This window comes from Strongylocentrotus purpuratus, unplaced genomic scaffold, assembly GCF_000002235.5.
Source record: "Strongylocentrotus purpuratus isolate Spur 01 unplaced genomic scaffold, Spur_5.0 spur5_scaffold_6, whole genome shotgun sequence".
NCBI classification, from domain to species: domain Eukaryota; kingdom Metazoa; phylum Echinodermata; class Echinoidea; order Camarodonta; family Strongylocentrotidae; genus Strongylocentrotus; species Strongylocentrotus purpuratus.
Window position 1 is genome coordinate 18,463,389 of NW_022145612.1, and position 10,161 is coordinate 18,473,549.

The window sequence follows — 10,161 nt, forward strand, 5'->3', positions numbered from 1 at the left end:
TTTGAGTTTTAGAAATGGGTCATCACAGACATTTTATTCAGAACAGTTTTACACCAATAAATTTTAGGTTTGAGAACAATAAATACAGATACAGTATATCTATTGTGAAACAGATAGGTCTTCTATTTTGGTACATACACCAACATGGACTTGACATACGGTAGCTTGTAAATCTCAAAATAGGCAATATGATTTGTATACATGTACATAAGTTAACATATACACAACAACCTACATCACATACCCTGATACTGGAATAAGCAACTGAAGACTCAATTAATAACTTGCATCTTTTTCACAATATAGGCACAGTGATTTGTATAAATAAGTTACTGTATACAAAAAATGAATCACACACTTTGAGATTAGAAAGAAAAACTCACAAGGGAAAAACAATAAATATGGGAACAAAATAGCACAAGCATCTTGGATACGTCAACAAAAACTCACATGTAACAAGAAATATTTATCAGTCATACCATAAAATACCCGAGGAGAATATCCAATGCAGAAATGTTCATTCATCATGCTGTTTTTTTCCATACAAGCAGGTAATTTTTTTGGTGGTTATTTTGGTATTATCGGCATTTCATTTCTTTTGAGAATATTTCTCTTCAAGTATGTTTTAAAATAAGTTTTCTATTGAATTTGTGATCAAATCACCATTTAAGGGCAGTTGCTTGACGTGTGGTATGTTAAAAAAAAAAAAAAAAATTATTAAAAAACGTATTTTATGAAGAAAAAACGTAGTACCGTAATTTGGAGGAAAAAACTGAGTAATTCCGGAATGGTTGGCAGCTCTGAAGTATGTATGCAAATAACATGAATGTACATGTATAAGATAAAATTCATGACTATTGTTTCACATGACACCAGCTTGATGTCAGGCCTGATGTCTCAAGTCTCCCAAATCCCTGATTTACAATATCTTTGGCAATATTTTGAGAAGTGAAAAGTGTGAACTCATCAAATACATGATGAAAGGCAGGCAATAAAGAGCCTGAAGAATTGAAATGTTTTTCAGTTGAAACTGCAATTTTGAATTTAATGCAATAAATATTCTCTACCAAACATTTCCTGAAAAAATAGAGCTTTACCGTATCAACATAACCAACAACAAAACATTAAGGAAACATACTACTTCTGTGGGGTTCTATCCGAGTCCCATTTCATGATGGGCAAGTTTCATGTCTGTTCAATTTTTTTTCAGTCCAGTATTTAATCAACCTCCTCGATGGTGGGGCCACCACCGGTACCACTGTCTCCACCGCTGGGACCACCGGGCATACCACCAGGCATACCACCGGGCATACCACCTGGCATACCACCTGGCATGCCACCGGCACCACCAGCAGCTTGGTACATCTTGGTGATGATGGGTGCACAGACACCTTCCAATTCTTTGTGTTGGTGCTCAAACTCGTCCTTCTCGGCAGTCTGGTTATGATCTAGCCAGTCAACGGTCTCCTTACACTTTTCCAAGATCTTAGCCTTATCTTCCTCTGCGATTTTGTCCTTGATCTGTGGATCTTCCACGGTGCCCTTCATGCTGTAGGCATAGCTCTCAAGGGAATTCTTGGCTGCGATCGTTTCTTTGGCTTTATCATCTTCTTCCTTGTACTTCTCGGCTTCAGAAACCATCCTATCAATCTCCTCTTTGGAGAGACGACCTGCAGAATGAGGGGAGGGTGAAATCAAATACATGAAATAGACAAGGACTGCTCTTCTTACTATTTTCATTCAAATCCAAGCAAACAAATCATAAAGTGATACAAATACACGTAAGACTGGCTTTAAACAAATCTTTCAACTCTTAAATGTCTGGAATGGTATATAGAGCCAATTCATTGCTTTGTGATGATTTACATTCACCTAAACTTTTAATTAAATTGTAATAATATAGTTGGGAGAATTAAAAAATCGATCAGATCAGTTTTTCCCAATTTATATCATTTCACTCCAAATTTCAGATTATCTTTAATTGTACATCTAGCATTTAAGTCACTAACTTAGCACCATTTTCTCTCATCATTTGCAATTGCCCTGATTCTACGGATACACATACAGATTAAAAATCTGATAACTTATGATGTGCATACCTCTGTCGTTGGTGATGGTGATTTTGTTCTCCTTGCCAGTGCTCTTCTCTAAAGCCGATACGTTGAGGATACCGTTGGCATCAATGTCAAATGACACATCGATCTGGGGGACTCCCCTTGGTGCTGGGGGGATTCCAGCAAGTTCAAACTTCCCAAGAATGTTCTGATAGTAAGGGGAAACAAATCAGAAAGAGTAACCATCTATGTTCCTTAACAAACAAGCTGCTGTTTAAAGTAAACTTTATAAACAGAATTGGTATTCTCTGTCCAATGAGATCTCTGAATATAATCACACAATGAAGATAGCTGTGTATTTGTACCTCAATTTTGAGGCTTATCGCAGTAATCATCATTTCAACATGTCTTGTAATAATTCTATAGCAGAGCTGCCAACCTTTGGAAGTACAAATTAGTACTCAGCACCTCCAAAATTAGTATTTTACCATCAAAATTAGTATTTTTCAACCGGCCTTCCTTTCACCTATTAAAAACCTATTTCTTTCAATAAAATTTAATGAGAAAATTGTAAAGCAAAGTTTTTGTTGGGGTTGCGGGGGTTTACTTGTACATGTTTCTATGCAATTCCGCTGTTTTTAAGATCGTATTTCACTCTTATTATCGTACTGGTTGGCACCTCTGCAATAATATATAAGGGCATCCAAGCCATTATTTTTTTTGATTTGTTACTTGAATAGGTGACACCCCATTGGTACGACACTACATAGAATCATAGGAATTAGGGCCACAGTTACCAAATTCTAAACCTCCAACAATGCATGGTACAGAAATAACAAGGTTAGCAGATGATCAATGGGGTTAACTGTTAAACCAAGCCTTTTTCTAAAATGTTTATTCCCTACAGACCCCACGCTGTCCTCACAAAGTCCACCAGGTTGGTGACTAAGTGCACAGTCCGTGTAAGGCAATGTGGCTATGACTTACGTTGTCCTTGGTCATGGTACGCTCTCCCTCAAAGATTTGAATGAGCACACCGGGTTGATTGTCAGCATAGGTTGTGAAGGTTTTGGCCTGTTTGGTTGGGATGGTAGAGTTCCTCTTGATAAGAGCGGTCATGACACCACCGGCTGTCTCGATACCCATGGACAGTGGGGCAACATCCAGAAGGAGCAGGTCCTGCACTGCTTCAGACTTGTCTCCAGACAGGATAGCAGCTTGGACAGCTGTAGTCAACAAGAAACAAGATATTCATGAACATGAAGAAAAAGCTAAGCTGTTCCAACAACAAAGAGACACTGTAACTGATATTTGAACTTTCACTTACTTAGCCCAAAATTTAACCAGATCATCTTCCAATGGCGACACCAACCAGCACTAAGCTTAAAGCTCATACATTGATAGGGGTATCTATTCATTGTATTGTGATATCAAGGAAGTGGGGCAGATAGACATACCTGTCCGGGTAGGCATGAAAACCAAAAATTGCTCTTTATATAAAATAACAAAAAAAAAGGTACCATTTGGTATTAACTCTTCATATATTTGAACAGATCACCTTACACACAAACATACCTGCACCGTAGGCGACAGCCTCATCAGGGTTGATGCTCTTGTTGAGTTCTTTCCCTTTGAAGAAGTCCTGCAGGAGCTTCTGGACCTTGGGGATCCTGGTGGAGCCACCAACCAAGACAAGGTCGTGGATGTCCTTCTTATCCATTTTGGAGTCCAGGATAGCCGTCTCAACAGGCTCGAGTGTTCCACGGAAGAGGTCACCACACAATTCTTCAAACCTGGCACGTGTGATGGACGTATAGTAGTCGACTCCTTCAAAGAGCGAGTCAATCTCGATGCTTCAAGGAAACGGGAGAGAACAAAACATTATTTTTTCAAACCGATACCAACAAACCATCTTAGAGGCGGACAACAAAAACTGCATCTCGCCATTTAAGACCCAAGATCCTTAGAAGAGTTCGGAATAATCCAAACACAAAAACAAGCCGACATTGCCACATACATATTACATACAGTACAGAAACAAGTATTAAATTTTAATTTGGTGACAGGTCTCAAACAATTGAGTTAATAAGCAACCTACTCAATACAAAATACATATGTAAGGTTATGAATAATGCTTTAAGAGGCAGCTTTGCATGTAGAAAGATGAAAGGACAATATTCTGTTAGCTAAAAACCTACTTAGCCTGTGTGCTTGATGAGAGTGTCCTCTTGGCCCTTTCGCAAGCTGTCCTCAGCCTCCTCACTGACCTCTTGTTGACGGCGAGATCTTTCTTGTGCTTTCTCTTGAACTCTTTCTTGAAGTGGTCGACCAAACGGTTGTCAAAGTCTTCTCCACCCAAGTGAGTGTTGCCATGGGTCGACTTGACTTCAAAGATGCCCTCATCTATCGTAAGCACAGACACATCAAAGGTTCCGCCTCCCAGGTCAAAGATCAGAACGTTGCGCTCCTCACCAACCTAGAAATCAATTCAAATGACGATGAAAATACACTTCATCAGATATTGCTCGATTTCATTCAATCTGTTCATGCTTGTACTCGAGCCCAGTATTAAATACAAACATATTTTGTTTTGTTGCAGACATTTTAATGCCAACAACTTTCTGCTTAATGCAAAAGTACTTGTCCTCTTGGACTCATCTTCACGACAATAGATTCCAACTATTAAGTACCAACCAAAGGAATTGCTTATATAAAAATGTAGCCATACATGTAAAGACCCTCCCACATTTGTCTAGGATTGAGTCTGATAACAGTTGACTACATGATGTTGGCAAACTGATCATAACCACCGAGAAGAGGTCTCTGACAATGGCAATTTTCGATTTGCCTCAAAAGAGAAAAGCAGGATGAGGAAAGGTTTTAAACTTTGCAATTATAAGCAATGTAGCAATGTAATGAACTGCTGGATCATACCTAATTTACCATGAACACCCATTTCAACAGATAAAATCTAAGTGCATATACACATACTATTGTATTCGAGGGAATGAGCAATGAATATAACCAGAAATAATCTCTTGATCTAAAGCTAGAACTTAGTAGTCCTGATACAAACCAGAACTGAATGTTGAAAACCTAACTAGAATTTGTAAAATGGACAGAGGTGTCGTATGTCACCGTACTATAAATCCAAGGTTTGCGGTTTGAGTCCCAATGTGGCACTACTAATGCCCTTTGGCACGACATTAATCTACATTTACCACTCTCCACCCAGGTGTTAAATGGGTACCCGGTAGGATGCCAATGTGAATGTAGTTGGATTGGCATGAGAGTTTGTAAAATGGCGCCAGGCCGAAATACTCCCAAGGGAGTGGAGCATGTGTACTTCTCAAGTTGAGTGCATTTGTGCTCTAACTCATTGAATATTTAAAATTACTCAAAACATAATGTTTCTTAATTTCACAATTACCTTCTTGTCAAGACCATAAGCAATAGCAGCTGCAGTAGGTTCATTGATGATACGCAAGATGTTTAGGCCAGAGATAACACCAGCATCCTTTGTTGCATGTCTCTGGGAATCATTGAAGTAGGCTGGTACAGTAACAACGGCATCTGTCACTTTCTGTTTATTAAAAAAAAGGGTTTAAAAATCATTATACCTGCCACATGTAAGTCAGGTATGAAAGCACTTAAAGGCAGGGGTGATAGTGAGCACTAAAAAAAAAAAGGTTTTTTGTTTTCCTCTCAACCACGCCCCCCTTGAGTTAAAAAAAAAAAAAGAGGATTCGCGGGGAAAAACGGCATCTAACAACATTCCCCCTTTCGAGAAAGAAAATTGGGAAAAAATAGGGCAAAATAGGGAAGAATAGAGAAAATAAGAGGGAAATCAGGAAAATCAGGATAACATAGGGAAGAAAAAAAATTGGGAAAAAATTGGGAAAAAATTGGGAAAAATAAAAAATCTGGAAACAGATTTTAATCGGGTTTTTATCAGGCCTGTAAAGATGAAGTTGAGTTCTGGTCATGCCATTGCATTGTGAAAGAAATGGTGTGGAATCGACCAAAAAAGGTTGATCATCTAGCATATAAGAATTTGTGTGTATTGCAAGGTTCTGGAATCATCAAAATGATAAGAAATTTGGCCAAGTCTTGGTAAAGTTACAAACACTGTACACAGAAAGATATATATGGGACTACATGAACACGTGGCATAAAAATCCTACCCTGGAGTTTTACGATGTTAAATGACATATTTAGAATATAAAGGCATTTGAAGAGCCATGCTTTTCAGGGGAACATATCTTATCTGATGTTCGTCCACACTTGCATAATAAGAATGATAACACTCACAAATTATTTTTCACCTCTTCCCAGAACTCTACCTTCTCTTTAACTGCCACTAAATGCATTAACAGGGTGCAGGGTGGATTCCATCCATAGAGATGCCATAGCAAGTGAATGTAAAAAGCTTGTAACCAAAGATAAGCCTAGGGAGAGAAACACCCATAAATAGAAAAAACAGGTCTATTCTGTCTAGTAGATCTTTATTTACCAGTCCCAAGTATGCCTCTGCAGTCTCTTTCATCTTCAGCAGCACCATGGAACTGATCTCCTCAGCATAGAAAGTCTTGGTTTCTCCCTTGAACTCTACTTCAAGCCTTGGTCTTTTAGTGCTGTTCTCTTCGATGACTTTGAAAGGCCAATGCTTCATGTCTGACTGAACAGTTTCGTCAGCAAATTGACGACCAATGAGACGTTTGGCATCTGTAAATGCAAGGAGAAGGTAACAATGTTAATCATCTACACCTACATGTAACATCAGGAATTGCTAAAAGATAGATAATATGAAGCCCAACTGGTCCTCAGACATTGTAGATGGGTGAACTGGTTCCCACATATACTTATTTATTTAATCCCATGAAACATGAGTAAACCTACAATTCTCTTTCGTATGTGCAATACTCGTTAAAAATTAAAAATAAATCAATACAATTTCTGATTTTGAGACTTTTAATACAATGCACAAAAGCCCAAATAAATTTGCTCAAAATGACATATTGAAATCAAATTTTTCATTTACTCTTTGATTAAGTCACATTTGAATGCAACTCCCTCAACAAAAATTACATGCCTATAGTCTATACTCTGTACGATATATAATTGTCAGTGCCCTTCTTTTGTTACTTCAGCGATGCACCTACCAAAGATAGTGTTGGTTGGATTCATGGCAGTCTGGTTCTTTGCTGCATCTCCAATCAGACGCTCGGTATCACTGAAGGCTACATAGCTCGGGGTTGTCCTGTTTCCTTGGTCGTTAGCAATGATTTCAACTTTCCCATGCTGAAATACTCCAACACACGAGTATGTTGTTCCGAGATCAATTCCTACTGCTGGTGCCTTGGCCATATTGCTTTGACTTCAGGAAGAAAAAAATGGACAAAATAAAACTATAAATTCTCAACAGGCTGATTTAGTGCTTTTAATACTAGGGTCTAGATCTAGACCCTATAATACTTTGATCTAGATCATTTTCGTAATACAATCAAATTTAATGCATAAATCTTTGTTCAGAACTTCAGTTCAGACAAGTGCCATGTTACAAAATATTTCATTCAATGATTCACCAGTTGGCAGTTACAATTCAATTGTCAGAATTCAAATTGCATACATAAATCGTTGCTGGGTTGTACAAACATTTAAAGGGACTTGGTAACATTGTTCAGATGATAGATAGATGTAGTGATGCTAAGGTAGTGACTTCGATGCTAGATGTACAATTAAAGATAATCTGAAAATTTGAGTGAAAACGAATTATTAATCATTCATGGTACAAATTGAGAAAAACTGATCTGATAGATTCCTTAATTCTCCCAACTATTTTATTAGAGGTCTACAATTTAATTACATTTTAGGTGAATGGAAATCGTCACAAAACAATAAAATGGCTCTTAAAGAGGAATCTACATTCCATTCCAGACATTTAAGCCATGTTGACAGATATTTTATAGTCTAGCCCGTTTATTTATTTTATGTCTTTTTTTCATGGAAAAACGGTTGGGAAAATTCAAAAATGGTTGGGAGGATTTACTGTTATAGAATCTAGTGTTAATCACTGTGTTAGAGGGTGTCATACATCGACTCCTTCAAACAAAGATCTAGATATCTTCGTGGTTTGAGAATTTTTTCAGAATTGTTTGCATGTCATTGTCAGCATGGTCAGCATGGTCAGAGGGTTTTTTTTTTATACAAAAATTAAGCAATTTTTTCATCATGCCTTCAACGATGTTACCAAGTGTCACCTAACAAAAGTAAGGCAACTAAGTTAGATCAAGATTAGATTGGACAAGCACTGGTCCTCTCAGCACCAAATGCTTCCATAAAATTTATTTGTGCGTCCACCCGCCATGCGAGCAAAAATAGTTAAGGTTCTTTTTCGAACGAAGCACCACTCAATGAAACGACCGGAAGTTTCAACAGGATCACCTCACACTTCCGTATACTGATGCTGATGCTGATGCTGATGCTGATGCTGAATGTCCCGACTCCTCTTCTTCTTCTTAAACTTTAAATATCAGATTAGGGTAGGCCTATGGATAATCTGCCTCATTTTTAATTTTGTTACCCATTCCAGACACATGACACGCACATAATGATCAACATCCACTGAACAAAATCTTGACTCTAGAAATAGGAATCTAGACTAGACCCTAGATCTAGAATAATCTAGACTTATAGATCAGTAAAAATTGCTACAACTTACCTTCAAACTTTGGCTTTGGTCTGACAAATAATGTTGCTGATGGAATTCGAAATGTTCTGAACCGGGCGGTGTCCTTTGTGTGCTGTCCTGTACGTGCTATGCAGCCGGCGTGTTCCAGTTCGAATGAATGAGGAATGATCAGTGAACGTCCACCCACGCGGCCACGATATACCGGTAATTACGTAACCAATTCCGATCACGCGATTCATACCTTTAAAGACAGTTGACTCTACCAGCATATATTTCAGCTCCCATAAAAACTCGCACCCATATCGCTTTGCAGGTCATACGAAAAGGCTAGCCATCAAACTAAGGGGGCTATAGATTAGATCTAGACCCAGTCTGTTCATTTTAATATATGAGTGACAATTGATCTACTGATTGAATATGAATAAAAGAACTTTAATCTACCAAATCTGGATCATCATACAGTAACAATTTGAAAATTAATACAATTCTTTGGCAATTTAACAGGACATGCTTATGCTGCCAAGGATAGAAAATTATTTTGTTCGGGTATGTTAAAAGGATAAATATGTTTTCAAAACTAAAAAATACGCAGACAGATTTTTTGTTAAAATGTTTTAAAATGTCTTGAGTAATAATGCACCCTGCGAGTGCGGTCCCTGCCCTAAACCACCAGTAAGGAATTCATTTATTCATTTTTAATCCCTCACCCTCGAGTAAGGCAAGTGGGAAAACGGCTTCGATCGATTCAACAAATGTGGCTTTAATTGACATTTTAGTCCATGCATGCATGCAGTAGCCGATATATACAAAACAATTAAAAAAAATGTTTAAGTTGATTTTTTCCCCCTTTTTTTTCATGTGCAATATGTTTTAAATGTACTCATGTCACACTGATTACTGATTACCACACTGCCAAAACAAAACAAACCTCTAATTTCAATACTTGTTATATATTTATGATTACACCATCTGAATGGAATTTGTATTGCATTTTATCACAGTTTTTCCTATTTTACAGTTTATTGAATTATATATCTGTACACATTTTATTTTATTTGTTTTTATTTAAACATTTATTCATTTTTGCTAGCAATATTTTATATCTAGATGCACGATAAACTTTGGAGGACCGGAAGTTAATTGAGCGAATCAAAGTAGGGCGAGGAGTAACTTGATACGTCATACGTCATCGGGTAAGGAATGTACTGTACCCACGGATACGCGATGAACGTGCTCCGAACACAAAGCTTTTGAAAAGGAACGTTCTCGAACAGAACTTCACGTGACTATTTTATAATCCGTGGCGGGAATCTCCCACACATTTGTATCAGCATGACATATCACAATTCATGCATGGCGTAGGTCCATTTCTCGCTCTCTCTCTTTCCCTCTCTCTCTCTTTCCCTCTCTCTCTCT

General features: G+C 37.8%; 1 protein-coding gene across 1 annotated transcript; it reads right to left on the reverse strand.

Moving 5' to 3' along the window:
- Window positions 1–8,919, reverse strand: LOC576208 (heat shock cognate 71 kDa protein). Its single transcript, XM_796964.5, has 9 exons — window positions 8,776–8,919; window positions 7,217–7,431; window positions 6,568–6,779; window positions 5,485–5,637; window positions 4,253–4,530; window positions 3,630–3,907; window positions 3,042–3,280; window positions 2,100–2,262; window positions 1–1,670 (listed from the first exon to the last, which is right to left on the reverse strand). Exons 2-9 carry the CDS (start codon window positions 7,419–7,421, stop codon window positions 1,219–1,221), a joined length of 1,980 nt encoding a protein of 659 aa, XP_802057.2. The 5' UTR covers window positions 7,422–7,431; window positions 8,776–8,919; the 3' UTR covers window positions 1–1,218.
- Between the last annotated feature and the right edge of the window lie 1,242 nt (window positions 8,920–10,161).